The sequence below is a fragment of the Cydia pomonella genome, chromosome 15 (assembly GCF_033807575.1).
Source record: "Cydia pomonella isolate Wapato2018A chromosome 15, ilCydPomo1, whole genome shotgun sequence".
NCBI lineage: Eukaryota > Metazoa > Arthropoda > Insecta > Lepidoptera > Tortricidae > Cydia > Cydia pomonella.
Window position 1 is genome coordinate 2,684,102 of NC_084717.1, and position 15,475 is coordinate 2,699,576.

The window sequence follows — 15,475 nt, forward strand, 5'->3', positions numbered from 1 at the left end:
TCTTAGAGTTAACACAGAGAGCTTATTTGGGACGACCGACTGGTCGCCGTCCAGTGGGTCGGCCCAGATACCGCTGGAGCGACAGTGTACAGGCGGATCTGTGCCAACTCAAAGCCGATAACTGGCAGGAAGTGGCACAGGATCGGGACAGGTGGCGTTCTCTCGTTTTGGAGGCCAAGACCCTCTTTGGATCACTGCGCCACAATAGTTAGTTAGTTAAAAAAAACAAATGTCGCAACTCAGTTCTTCTACCGTAAAAAGTTGTGGATCCATGCAATACCAAGTCGGTTAATTTATTCAGTCCCTAGGTACTTAAGGGACCTTCTGTCTTAAGTTGTTACGTAATTCGCTAACCTCACAACATCCTTATAGTGACCATATCAATATTTAAAAAAATGTATGTTTTAAATAAACAGAATGACTTGGCCATCGCATGTAAACACAATGTATATCTCTCTATATTATATGTATGTATTAGATTGTTTAGTAATCTGTCAAAACAAAACAACAGAGCCCCTAGTGTAAATTCATTTGATTTCGTAACGTGACGTACGCGTTTGCGTTAAGTCTCATTTAGTATGGGATTTAGAAACGGCGCGCCAAACAGAACGTTTTGGAAACTCAAAATCCCATACAAAATGAGACTTAACGCAAACGCGTACGTCACTGTACTGCTTCCGAGTCTCAGGACGCTATACTGACTATCTACAGTGTTGACACTCCTCCAATTTATGACTCACGCAATGGTATAAATTGCAAGGATTATTAATTTTCTGACAGCCTATGTGACCCAATTATTTTCTTATGCAAATAAAGAAGTAAGAGAATTACTTTAATTATAAAATTAACCCACGTAGCGCCTGAAGTTCATAAAAACAATTACTCACCGCTGCAACATGACAAATAATCCAAATCGGTTGACGACCCGAAAATAGCTCTTCGTCGAGGATCCAGCTTCGAAAACTAACAGGCACTTCACGTAAGATTTTCGTAATATTTTGCTCAATTTAAAGTAAAACTTAATTTCCCGAAATATCTTCCATTTTTTTTATTAATAAATACACCTACACAGTCCACTACACTGTAGTTTTCATTAAATTTTTGGTTAATAAATGAACATATTATTAAAAATTTGAAGTATGGGTTTCGTCTTTGTTAACACGAGTATTCAATAAAAAATAAGATTTAAATCTGCTTTATTCTCAAATCACGCACTGCTTGATATGAATCAGTATTTAAAATACATAGTGCACGTAAAAACAACACAGTGCACATATTACAAGACACGGTTAAACACGGTGCACATGGAGGCCAATTCGATCGTTCATTTTGACATCAAAAAGATGCAATTTTGTCATGTTTCGCTCGCGCCATACATGTAAAAAAAAAGTACCAGCGTAATACACGCGCGAATGATAACAAATTGACATCATTTTGTTGTTAAAATGTTTCAATTGGCCTCACGGTGCACATAATACGCAACACGATGCACACACACACTAAAGTGTGGAGTCGAGACAAGAGTTCGTGCAAACTGAACACGTGTTGGTTAGTGGAAAGCGTGTGCAAGGTCCTGGTGTTATTACGATGTTTGCTATACCGGAGTCGATCCAGCGTAACAAGATCTCCAGTAACAATAGGAATATAAACGTTATTCTGTTTTTATTACAAAGTAGTTCAATAAAAATAAAATAAGGAAATTGACACACAAAAATGCAAAACCTCAAAATGTTATCTCATTATTATATCTCGTTAAACATACTTGCCGGTCAGGGCTGTCAGCACTGCTGCATTCTTGGCATCCACTGTTTAAGGGAACCTCGACACGAAAGAAGAAGAACGTACTTGTATATATTTCATTATTAAAATAGCAATTTATTGAGTGAGTAATACAATTATTACAAATCTGTGACTTCAGCAGTTGCCATTATTCCTAGACAAAGATCGAGAATATCCAAAGTCTGAAAAGCTCAAAAATTACCGCACGGGAATTGCACCGCGCGAGTGTTTTAACTGAAACATCGCTCGTTATCTTCAACAACTTTAAATTTATAAATTATCATTTACCTTTATAAATACTATTATTATAATGTATAGCTTTGATATGTCGAATTTCATCACATTTTTTTTTACTGGCGCACAATATACTGGGTACCTTCCTAAGTATTCAGTAATATTCTAAGCTGCGGGCGGGGTATTTTGAGGGAGAAGGGATTATTTTCAGTGGTTACTCATCAGTCATATGAACCGCTTTTCGAAGTTAAAAAAATTACCGAGATCTTCATCTAAATATTATCCGTCTCTGTTCCTAGACAATTAGTGCACGCTGTAGAAATGTACAGCGATGTATGCATGATTTTAACCCTCTTCTAACTGGTGTCTTCTTCTTCTTCAACCTAGCGTTTTCCCGGCCTAGCGCCAGGGTCCGCTTCCCTACTTAATCTTCTCCACTTTGCCCGATCTTCGGCATCCTCAGATGTGAGATTGCTCTCCACCGTGTCCGCTCTCACGACCTCCAGCCAGCCCCGCCTCTTCAGCCGCAGCCTCTTCTAACTGGTGTATTACTTACTTACTTACTCCGTTGGCTCAGCGACCCAAAATGAGACTTGGCCTCCGACACAAGACAGCGCCACTTTTCTCGGTCATGTGCGACCTCTCGCCAATTGTCGACTTAATGCTCGCGCAGATCCGCCTTCACCATGTCGCTGCAGCGATACCTAGGGCGTCCGATAGGACGTCCTCCTGCTAGGCGACCCAGGTACGCTCTTTCTACGTTCCGATCTTCGTCCATTCTCTCAAGGTGGCCCAACCAGCGGAACCGAACCGTGAACGGAACGGAACCGTGAGATTGAAGACCTAGTGGCTGAACGTAACATCATGGGAGAAAGTAACTGGTGTATTGCTTATAACATTTTGATCGCCACAGTCGGCTCAAGGTCGAAGAAGGCAAAATGAAGGCGACAGTCGGGTCAAGGACGCCAACGCCGGAAGCCGACAGCTTTGCCAATGCAATAGGAACTTACGCGGGACTCCGCAAAGTTCAATTTCCCTTAAATAAGCGCGATCGCCTGGCGTAGTCTACAATTTTAAAACCAGGATAAATAAATACCAAAACTAGTTGCCTAACATTGTGAAAGACCACATTTATAATTGATCACGAGGCGAACGCTCCGTAGCCAATAGTAACAACACAAAAGGTTGGCCTTCTCGCTTCTACGTATGCGTGGGTGTTTTTATCCTTGTCTTGTTTTTTTTGGGGTGCTCAAATTACGGGGTTGGGGTGTTTTTTGCATGGCTGGTGCACCGGAACAGGATTTTATGGTGTATTTGAAAGGGCTCTTTGCTCCTCTTTTGGGTTCAGTACCCCTAGTGAAAATATTTTCGACAGCGAAACGTGACGTACGCGTTTGCGTTAAGTGTCATTTTGTATGAGATTCTTGACTTTCCAAAACGTCCCGCTTGGCGCGCTGTTCAAAAACCCATACAAAATGAGACTTAACGCAAACGCGTACGTCACGTTTCGCTATCGACTAAATTTACACTAGGGGTACTGATGTGTTGTTAAATGGTTAGACTGAGGTTAGAGTTAGACTAATGAGTAGATTCCTATCAAAATTATAGCATTTTGTTTTCATCATCATCATTTATTTAAGCGTTAGACTAGTATATCGGTCTTCAGCCTTCCCTTTAACAGGCCGTACGCTGCAATACTAATAAGGGTGGTATTCCTCTTGTCCGATTCCTTGGTCTAATGTGTATTGCGTCTCACTCTCTCATTAAGCAAAATGTGAGACACAAATACACATTAGACCAAGGAATTGGACAGATGGAATACCAATCTTAGGTGCTATGCGACGTACGAGTAAGCACCGACCGCCATAAGGTACCCGTGGAACGTTAAATATTTTCTAGAAGTTGAAACTTTCCAATAAAACAATATTGTTCTCAAAAATTGGACAAGTACGAGTCGGACTCACCCACCGAGGGTTCTGTACTTTTTAGTATTTCTTGTTAAAGCGGCAACAGGAATACATCATCTGTGAAAATTTCAATTGTTTAGCTATCACGGACAGACAGACAGACGGACAGACAGACGGACAGACGGACGGACGGACAGCGGAGTCTTAGTAATAGGGTCCCGTTTTACCCTTTGGGTACAGAACCCTAAAAATGGACGGAAAAGTCGACTTTGACGATTAAAAATTAGGTCGCGAAGTGCGTAGTTTATGGTCAGTCGTTTTCGGCAAAAAATACACTTCTATTTTGTTATAAAAAAAAGGCGGCAATGATAATTTATTTGATTTTATGGAAGGTTCCAAAAACTGTCCGTCAAAAAACCTTAAATAGGTGGCGCTACAATACCTAGAATATTTACAGTGCAGTGCACTTTACTCCGTTAATAACGCCTAGGTCATTAGCTACTCTAGCGCTACTCTGGAGAGTTTTGGAACTATGATTTATAGCTGACAGCAGGACACATTTGCAACAGTTCTGCCTATGGAGATTTCATTCCTTACCTTCCATAATTTGATTTGTTTTAACTTGAGAAAAGCACAATATGACTCGGCTGGAAGGCTACTTGACTTGCTGCTTCAGAACCTCGACAACAATGTACTCTTGTAATCAAATCATTAGGATCAGCTTATTAAATCTGCTTTGTATTTTGAAAGTCCGTTAAAAATAACCACTTCAATTTAAAATCCGAACGTTTTCAAACCCAAACACGCTAAACGGTGATTGGCCAATTTTCTCAAACAAAAATGTTTCCTTAAACTTTCATTCATCATTATAAGTCGTGAGAAAGTACAAGTCGATTCATAAGAAGCTGGCATTCATGAGTGGGTAAAAGCATTTATGTTAACGTTCAAATACTTTAACAACCCAGCGCAACATACTCGTAGGTCGATTAATTAGACTAATTTCTTAATTTTTTCTTAAATTTTTTTTTGACATTGTGGACACAGTTGTACTGGCGTGGATGTAAATATTAAATTATTGGATGTTAATATAATATGGAATATATAAATGCTAAGTTTGTAATTACACAATGTTAAGGTTAAGGTAATTATTATATTAAGGATCTGCTTTGTATTATTTCTTAATTTTTTCTTAATTTTTTTTTTGACATTGTGGACACAGTGGTACTTGCGTGGATGTAAATATTAAATTATTGGATGTTAATATTATATGGGATATATAAATGCTAAGTTTGTAATTACACAATGTTAAGGTTAAGGTAATTATTATATTAAGGATCTGCTTTGTATATACATATAATTGCAATTTAAATTTCGTACGCCTAAACGGCTCATCATGGCTGATGTACATAATTCATATTAATTTACTGTCACCTAACTGTTACCTGTGATGACGAAATAAATAAAATTGAATTGATATTTGGACGATCCGTTTCTCCATAAACGTATTCCTCATTTTCAAATATTTTTACACAATGTAGTGTATATTAACTATAGCTATGACCCCTTCCTTTGATTTTTCCGACTTTTTGATGATTAGAAAAGTTAGGGGCGAAAAACTAATTCCATACAAACTTTTAAAAGTTTTATAAAAAAAAAATATAGTTGTGCGCAATTTGATACATTTTTATGCACATACACAAATGCATTTTTTATGCATCAAATTGCGTACAAAACAAATAATTTCTATAATGTTAAAAGCCCAGTAACGATTTTAGAGCAAAAATGTAAAATTGATAGATTTAGTCGTTGAAATTGTGCACCTTTTGTAACGTAATATTTAAAAACAAGTATTGGTTTCTAATAGCACGACTTCTCATTATACCTTTTAATAATGAGGTCGCAACGTGCGTCCCCGGTACTATGTGACAAGAAAAGTTTTTAAAAATTCATCAATAAATTATAGTGGTAAATTATACAAAATAATGTATAAGAACAGTTCCAACAAATGTTGTAGATTGTAAGTATCAAAATTTCGTTGAAATTATGTTGATTTTCAGAATAATTGTCACTTGTTTTGAAGTAATTTCTGGAGAAAATTGATTTCGTCTAACTTTTATTGTTTCTACTTCAAATTTATAATACCAAAAATTTAGTTTATTAAAGTGGAAGTAAAGGATACGTGTAATATACAATTACCATTTTCAGCAGTCTAAACTTTGCTAAAACAAATAAGATCGACAAAATCAGTGCTTTACGCGCATTTACCTAAACGTCCATCAGAAAAAAAATCATTACTAATTAATGAGTCTATAAAAAAAAATGTAAGTATTAAAATGAAAGATAACAAGACGTGCTAATAGAAACCATTACTTGTTATTTCTAATAGTTAACAAAAGGTGTAGAATTTCATCGACTAAATCTGTCGATTTGACATTTTTGTGACTAAAATCGATAACGGCCTCTTAATGAATAAATTTCATGAGGATTGTCGTTCGCACTTGTCTTTTCTGTACAGGTATTAGCGTAGACGAGACGCACAATAAGTAAGTAACCAAAGAAAATTATTCAAATATCATTCCGATGTAAGTTTAAGTTCAAATTTGTCTGAAAATCGGACCACGCTGAGTTTTCATTTCATGCCAAGTGCTTCGTCAAATATGGAACTTACTCGTATGCATTCTTACGTGTAAAGTTAGCCTGGTCAGAGTCTAGGTACTAGTACTAACCAGGATATGTGGGGATCGCGGGCTCCATGACAGCGTTCGGGAGCGGCATTTGCTCGTGCTGTCCCATCTTCTGGAACGAATGAAGGTCAATTGAAATAATTATTTAAAGTAAAATTACTTTCAAGCGCATTTAACTGTGTAGTTTTCGAAGTACCCGTATAATTATATCTGTAGAACAATTCAATTTATTATTTGTTAATTTTATATGCGGGATTTCTTTTGTAACATTCTAATCTAAACAGTATTTCTGGAAATCGGCTCGTACATAAATGTAAAAGTTGGTAAAAGGCTACATTTGAGAATAACGCCATCTATGCGTGACACACTGAACTAATAAAAGTACAACATGATACCACTCGAGTAAACCTCAAAATGGAGTACGAATCCAAGAAGTGACTAAGTTATTGTATAGATGGCGTTACTAAGCAATATTTTTATAGAACTACAAATTAGGTGCCACTAAAATTCTACTCCGTTTTAATTAATACACAGCCCTGTGAATTATTAAATGAATCTATTTACTCGTATAAACAAAATCAGTAACTGTAATCAGCTTAGCTCGCAAGATAGTTAAGTGTCCTTGTATTTAAAAGCTCCATTAAAAGAAACATTATGAAAATAAATCGACTCACTTTTTCACTGTCGTGCGCGTGATCGAGACTAAGATTAATGTTTTTAGTTTGCATTTTCCTCTCGATACCTGTAACAATAGAGAATTATCAGTATTCAGAACAGCGACCTTTTCATAACTTTCACACAAAAACTCAAAAACATCTTTTGAATATTTATCGGAACGTCTGCAACTTTTTATTAGAACGTAAAATGTAACCTTTTTTTGTGTGGCTTGCGAAATAAAGAAACAGTTGAATGAGAAAACGGCTTTTGAGAAGTTTGACACGAGAGCGAAATAAGCTTTTAGGCATTGTCGCAAAATACATTAATTTAGGTATTGTTAAGTCCTGTAGAACTTAGCGTTGTCGGTCGAGTCTTTTCGAATTTCGTCATTCCTAATATGAAACTTTAAACACACATAACTACTAAATGCTAAAATTTTTAATTAAACACTGAAGCGCTCAAAACTTAAAAAATAAACTGTGTGTTTTAACTTATCCCCACTCGTTGCGAATTTCCTAATTTTCGCACTTGTATCGTAATGTACTATTAACATTACAATCTATAGATTCATATATTTTATTATAACATTCCACCATTTGATGTTCGAAGCTTAAGCTGGCCATACACCCTAGAGTATGCCTGCGCAGTTTTGCCTGTATAGGAAACTGCACAATCGAATCCCACACACGTTCCGTTTTACCTGTGCAGATGATAAAACTGCGCAGGCACACCCTAGTGTGTATGGCCAGCTTTAGTAACATTTTTCCGTTTGAGTAGGGAACCTTAAAGAGCGTAGTTCTCTTTAGCCTAGTTTTCACAGCATTCATTTTCCGCTCGAAGGCCGTGAGTAGGTTTTTCACAGCATTGTAAGCGCGCCTAGAGCCACTAGAATCATTCCTTTTGTTTAAGTAGCTCATTTGAATCTTGGTTTTGTTAGTAACTTCATTCATTTTCTGCATTTTCTTGGTTACATTTTCGTAGTAGGAGGACTTTTTAAAGACAAAATACTTTGCTAATCAGCGAAAAGAAAAGTTAACGTGCTAGTCACTCAGTGCTAAAGAATATTCAAGCAGCAAAGATTCGATGCTAAATATGACTAACGTATTTAATTTGATAATTATTAATACTGTATCCATGTTAATAGCTTTGCAAATGTCACATATTATGTGATATTTTTCTAGAAGTTCAGAATGGGTATAGTAAGTTATCCTCGACGACCGGTTTGGCCTAGTGGGTAGTGACCCTGCCTACGAAGCTGATGGTCCCGGGTTCAAATCCTGGTAAGGGCATTTATTCGTGTGATGAGCATGGATATTTGTTCCTGAGTCATGGGTATTTTCTATGTATTTAAGTATTTATAAATATTTATATATTATATATATCGTTGTCTAAGTACCCTCAACACAAGCCTTATTGAGCTTACTGTGGGACTTAGTCAATTTGTGTAATAATGTCCTATAATATTTATTTATATTATCCTTAAAAGATAGACATTCAACATCGCGGACTTTTTTGTAGACCTATGAATGAGAGACAACCCCACCATACATTGTGTTGTTATAGCTCAAACGGATTAGGCAGCGTTTTCGATTAAAGCTCCTAACCAGCGTGATTTATTCCGACAACATCGTTATATTTCAACCATTTTACACAAAACCTTAACAAGTTATTCACCTAAACCTTCTTCAAGAATCACTCTATTGATATATGAAAGTCGTATGGAAATCCGTTCAGTAGTTTTTAGTTTTGGAGTAGTTTTATAAGACTTAGCGTTTTTCCCTAGACTAATAAGTTGTGTGACAGTCGTGCACATCCGATTTTACTTTGATCCTTATTCTTTCACTGATATGCGGCATCGTTTCGAGCGATGAGCGGTAAGATGGCGCCACTTTTTGATATTTAACTAATTTAACACAAATCAGTGAAAGAATAAGGATCAAAGTCAAATGGCGTTCTAAAAGTTTTAGGTAGTGTCTTACCTGAGCGAATAACTCGCGAACGCGAAGCGGCGCGGCGCGGGTGAATTCAATCCTTTGATACCTATGGAAGTGTCCTACGCAGGCGTTCTCGTTGTGATCGCGGATGCCGTTGGGCCGCCGCGCCGCGCCTCGCCGCGCCGCATCGCATTCGCGACTTATTCGCTCACGTAAGCCGCTGCGTAAGTACTGGCGGCTCTGGGATCTTGGACTATCACTCCGAAGCTGTTCGATATTTCTCACATGCGCGGCCAATTCCAATTTATTTCTTTCTTCCACGGTTGAATGCCTTTGGGCCGCCGCGCCGCATTCGCGAGTCATCGCGCCCGCGTAAGCCGCGCTGTTAATCATGTGTCGAAAGATGGCAGTAAATTTACGTGGCTACAAAGTTTTCTTTGACAATCCACCTCTATTTCGAATTCTCTTTGCTTAGGTGAATCTAGGTTTATATTTTATTTTTAAAATCTTCTCTTGGAAACAAATGGTGTACTCGTTTATGTTATATCAAGATTAAAGATAAGATCCCTTAAGGTCGATGGTACAAGGAGTTCAATAAAATGCGACTACAGTACTCAGTTACCAATAACTTCTATCCCAAACAACTACTACCCACTGAGCCTTCTTTCCACCTGCCTTAAGCCAATAAAAATAAAAATAATAATTTACCTCACGGCTATAGAACGCAGTATAGATCTAGCAATAATTCACAGACAGCGAGTGCGAGTGGTCAATAAAGTAACAACCGGACGTGGTCTGTGGGTTATTTTACCCCGTGGCTTATGCCGGCCGAGCCATCGACCCACTGTGTGAACGAACTTTTTTTATAAGTACAAAGACAGTTCTAGCCTAGCCGGTAGTTACCCCGTGTATAAAACGGCTAAGTAGATATGTTTACTTAATTTCCCGGTAGATGTAGCTTTTTTAGGGTTCCGTAGCCAAATGGCAAAAAACGGAACCCTTATAGATTCGTCATGTCCGTCTGTCTGTCCGATTATGTCACCGCCACTTTTTTCCGAAACTATAAGAGCTATACTGTTCAAACTTGGTAAGTAGATGTATTCTATGAACCGCTTTAGGATCTTTACACAAAAATAGAAAAAAAAAACAAAAAATTTTGGGGGTTCCCCATACTTAGAACTGAAACTCAAAAAATCTTTTTTATCAAACCCATACGTGTGGGGTATCTATGGATAGGTCTTTAAAAATGATATTGAGTCTAATATCATTTTTTTCTAAACTGAATAGTTTGCGCGAGAGACGCTTCCAAAGTGGTAAAATGTGTGTCCCCCCCCCCCCCCGTAACTTCTAAAATAACAGAATGAAAAATCTAAAAAATATATATGATATACATTGCCATACAAACTTCCACCGAAAATTGGTTTGAACGAGATCTAGTAAGTATTTTTTTTTTTATAGGTACGTCATAAAATTAAAAAAAATTTTTTTTTTCATCAAACCCATACGTGTGGGGTATCTATGGATAGGTCTTCAAAAATGATATTTAGGTTTCTGAAATCATTTTTTTCTAAACTGAATAGTTTGCGCGAGAGACGCTTCCAAAGTGGTAAAATGTGTGTCCCCCCCCCCCCCCCGTAACTTCTAAAATAACAGAATGAAAAATCTAAAAAATATATATGATATACATTGCCATACAAACTTCCACCGAAAATTGGTTTGAACGAGATCTAGTAAGTAGTTTTTTTTAATACGTCATAAATGGTACGGAACCCTTCATGCGCGAGTCCGACTCGCACTTGGCCGCTTTTATTTCTAAACTAACGAACGGTTGTCTATCGTGGATTTTATAAGATATCCATTTTATTTTGTATTTTTGTGAGCCGATTTGTGTCGTTAATAGTTCAGCCGAATTAAACATACTGTTCATAATTAAACGAGGTGTTTAATTTTCGCGAACAGTATAAGACTAAACGAACTGTCAAATCGTATGGGTTACCATGGCCACACACTAATAATATTAGACTAATCTTCTTCCTCGCGTTGTCCCGGCATATTGCCACGGCTCACGGGAGCCTGGGGTCCGCTTGACTACTAATTCCAAGATTTGGCGTAAGCACTAGTTTTTACGAAAGCGACTGCCAAGTGCCATCTAACCTACCAACCCAAAGGGTAAACTGGGCCTTGTTGGGATTAGTCCGGTTTCCTCACGACTGGTAAATATCAAATGATATTTTGTACATAAGTTCCGAAAAAGTCATTAGTACGAGCCGGGGTTTGAACCCGCGACCTCCGGATTGCAAGTCGCACGCTCTTACCGCTAGGCCACCAGCGCTCCATAATATTAGACTAATAGCGTTCGAAAGGGATTCTCATCAAAGGTAGAGCGCAAAATATTACTCACTAATTCAGTAACAAGTGTTTAATTTTTAATATTGAAACAGCGAAGCAGAGAGAATTAACAAACCTTTATATATCTGTTTCCTTTCCCAAATATTTTCCAGTATTAATTTTTGCGGAATACTAAATCTTAATCCACTGAGAAAACGGATGCTTATTCTATGAAAAGCGTGTTTTAGATAAGAGATTGGTAAAATAATTTGTCTGAACTGTAGGTACAGTCGCGGTCAGATATATCGGAGCTACCGACGTGCTCAACAACATCTGAACACACACTCTAGCGCCTTGACAATAGAGGCGTGTTTAGATATTTGTGTGCACCTCGGCCGCTCCGATATATCTTACACTCTCCTCGAATATGTTTCACTCTCCGTTTACCGCAAATCGTTAAAATTCAGGATTCCTTTCTGAATTGCTTCGTTACATGTTAATTTGAGAACCAGGAGAGGAAATATTTAATTAGATCTGTATAGCTACTGTAGGTAGTACTAAAATATTTACTTTCTTTAATAATTGGGTCAAAAATATTTTCGTGGTCTTGTTTCTGATCAATCTGTCACGCTTGTATTTGTGTCTTCTCTTAAGGCAGTGTCTTACCTGAGCGAATAACTCGCGAAAGCGAAGCGGCGCGGCGCGGCGCGGGTGAATTCAATCCTTTGATACCTATGGAAGTGTCCTACGTGGGCGATCTCCGAATGCCGTTGGGCCGCCGCGTCGCATTCGCGAGTCATCGGCCACGTAAGCCGCTGCGTAAGTTAAATTAATTAAAAAATGACTAGTGCTATTCCATGTCTTTCTAGCTGTAGATTATATTTCAAATGAGAAAGAATAATAAATAAATTTCATCTCATAGAAAGAGCTCCACTTCGTCACATTTTTGGGGACAATAAGAAGACAATAAAAATAATTTTGACCCAATTGCTTTAAATAGTAAACAATCTGACCCAGGCATAGTCATTATGATCCCAATGGCTTATCCTTTGTCTATTGTTAACTAATACCGCGCGTGCCACTACCTGCAAAAAAGGGCCGGCTCACTTAAATCCTATGGTAATTGAAATAAGATTAAAAATGAACGAATAAAAAAATATTTTGCGATTTCTTGTGTGGTCCCTATACTGTTACTGAGTGCCATCGAGTCGAATCGAATGCCACCGAACCAGTCTAAAATGTGTCCTCGGTATGCGGAACAAAGGCGCGTTATCGGAGAGCGCACCTACACTGGCTTTTTGAGCGTTGGACTAGCCCGCGCTCAGATGACAATTAGAATTATACGACCCTTTTTTTGCAGGTAGTGGCACGCGCGGTTTTTGTTAACAATAGCCAAAGGATAAGCCGTTGGGGGCCAGCTACAAATCTAACGACTATAATCATCATAACACAATACCACCTCACCTATTACCTTATTTGGTGATGATGTGGCGCTATAACGCAAATTACATCTCTCGTGCTAGTTACGGCACTCCCAATAGGCAATTGCATACTTAAATGTTAAGTGAAGAACATTGTTTCAGTATCACTTTTAAGTCAGGTTAGTTCTAATCAAAGAGATTTGAGTATATAGCCGTATTGTCAAAGTAAATTTTGTAGTCTAGTTTTAGTTATAGAACTAAAACTCTTCGAATGACATGGCTGTTTGACCCATGTTCTTTTACTGTTATCTGTTAAATATCAAACGGTGCCGCCATCTACTCGAGTCTTGGCCAAAGGTCCGACATCCGGCGTCCGACATTATAGAAAGCATTAAAAAATCGAAGTGTTGGACTACTCGGCCCGGACCGGACCCAGATTGTTCTAGGGATTATCGAGTAAAAGAGGTTGACTACCTTTACTCGATAATCCCTAATCACAACAAATTAGCAACATCTGGAGTTGTAGGCGTACATAGGCTACGGAGACTGATTACCAACAGGCGGGCCGTATGCTTGTTTGACACCAACGTAGTATTAAAAAAAAACATATTCCCATGATTCCGGAATTTGTTGAAATCCACAGCCCACTACGATACATCGTTCGATACACTTATTTATACAGTAACTGTTAGCATTCAGTAGCCATCTCAAACACACTAGTACCAATAAACTATGTTCTAATGAGCAGTACATTTCTCAATGCGATTTCTCTACTGTATCGGGCTCTATTCCTAGAGCTGTCAGAGCACAGGCGAAGCAGTACCCCTAGTGTAAATTCATTGGATAGCGTGACGTAATGTACGCGTTTGCGTTAAGTCTCATTTTGTATGGTATTTTGAGCTCCCAAAACGTCCCGCTTGGCGCGCTGTTTCTAAATCCCATACAAAATCAGACTTAACGCAAACGTTACGCTATCGATTAAATTTACACTAGGGGTTCTGATGAAACGATCTGATGATCGGGTAGCGATGAAACCTTTCGCAAATCGAGTAGCGATGATATTGTTTCGCGAGTGCGTCATTACCAAATTAAAATTGAGCTGGGCGGGACATGTTGCCAGGCAGAGTGATGGCAGGTGGGCCAAAGTGCTAACGGAATCTTCGGAATCGGAACGGCTTCCGTTGGCTCCTTAGGTGGACGACATTCGGAAGGTTACGGGCCACTTCTGGATGAGATTGGCTCAGGACCGGGATTGGCGTACTCGAAGAGAGGCCTACGCTAAGCAGAGGGTGATAAAAGGCTGATATGATGATGATGAGTGTTTATGTTTGGAAAAGTTCACGGGAGTAGGTATGTATATATGTATCTATTTTATAAAGAAATAAGTGAGAAAAACTAAGGTCAAATCGCCTAGGTACGGTACGGGCATGTGACGCGTAGGGATGAAAGTCATGTGACGTGAAAGGTATTACGAATTAATGTGGAGGGATGAACTATGTGAGAGATGACATGAAAGAAAAGCAGGTGAATTATGAGGTGATGAACGAGAGGTATGGAGGAAAAAGATATGCTACGCCGACCCCAATTACCCCAAATGATTGATGATGATACAAATTATCTTTAATTCACACGGGATCCTGCGCGAAAAAAAAAATCAACGACTCTCTAATAAGATTGTTGAATGCTCAGTAAAAGATTCGTAAACATTGTGACAAAGACAAGTTCCACCAGTTAAGTATGTATCTTTTACTGCCCGATCTTCTCCCATTCTTTTCGAGGTGGCCAAACCAGCGAAGACAATGTGTCTTTGTCTCACCTTTTATATTCGGTTCGGCTATCTTCAGAGTGGCATGTTATTGTGTTGAAAGGCCAAGACCTGTTTTGGGTCATCACGCCAAAGAAGTAAGTAATAATCGGTTATGAGAGTAATATTAGTAGATATAAGAAAGACTACTAGGCCTAATCCTGAGCTATTCAAGTAAGATTATGAGGGATGTAATTACGGACGAATTTTTGGTGAAAAAAACAAAACATAGTAAAGATATCCTATCGAAAATAGCCTTCGGATGCGGTATAGTGGCATGATGCGTTAGGTGGTGGAGAAGGTCTGATTAGGGCGCTTTTACTTAACTGTGAACCATTAACAGCCGGTTAGCAATCATCACAAAACTGATGGTCATTGTTTTAGTATTGCTATGTCTTATTCTCTTATTTCTGGCGCATACGTCACACGTCACACCTAACGCAGGTGGGGGTAGACAGTTCTCACCGGGGCGTTGATAGGAGTGGTGGTGCGTGTTAGAGCCTAGTCCCGTAGTAACTCTAATCCTGAACTTCTGGGTATCCTAGGGACACTACAAAAGTCAAACACCATTTTGAAAATAACACAGACGTTATTTAAAACAACTTAAATCGCGCTTTAAAGTACAAGTTAAACTAGTTAGTTTAGATTGTAGCTCTGAAGCGTTAGGTGAATTGTACTAGTCACGAATGTGCCATATAAGGGCAGTATAACCGCTTGATCGGTTACG

General features: G+C 38.5%; 1 protein-coding gene across 1 annotated transcript in view; it reads right to left on the reverse strand.

The window, feature by feature from the left end:
* The window catches only part of LOC133525572 (uncharacterized), a 91,097-nt gene extending 84,369 nt beyond the window's left edge, over window positions 1-6,728 (reverse strand). Inside the window, exon 1 of the mRNA XM_061861874.1 lies at window positions 6,647-6,728. Within this exon, the coding sequence (XP_061717858.1) occupies window positions 6,647-6,713 (67 nt within the window). The 5' untranslated portion in view covers window positions 6,714-6,728. The remainder of the gene's footprint in view (window positions 1-6,646) is intronic.
* Window positions 6,729-15,475: the final 8,747 nt, after the last annotated feature.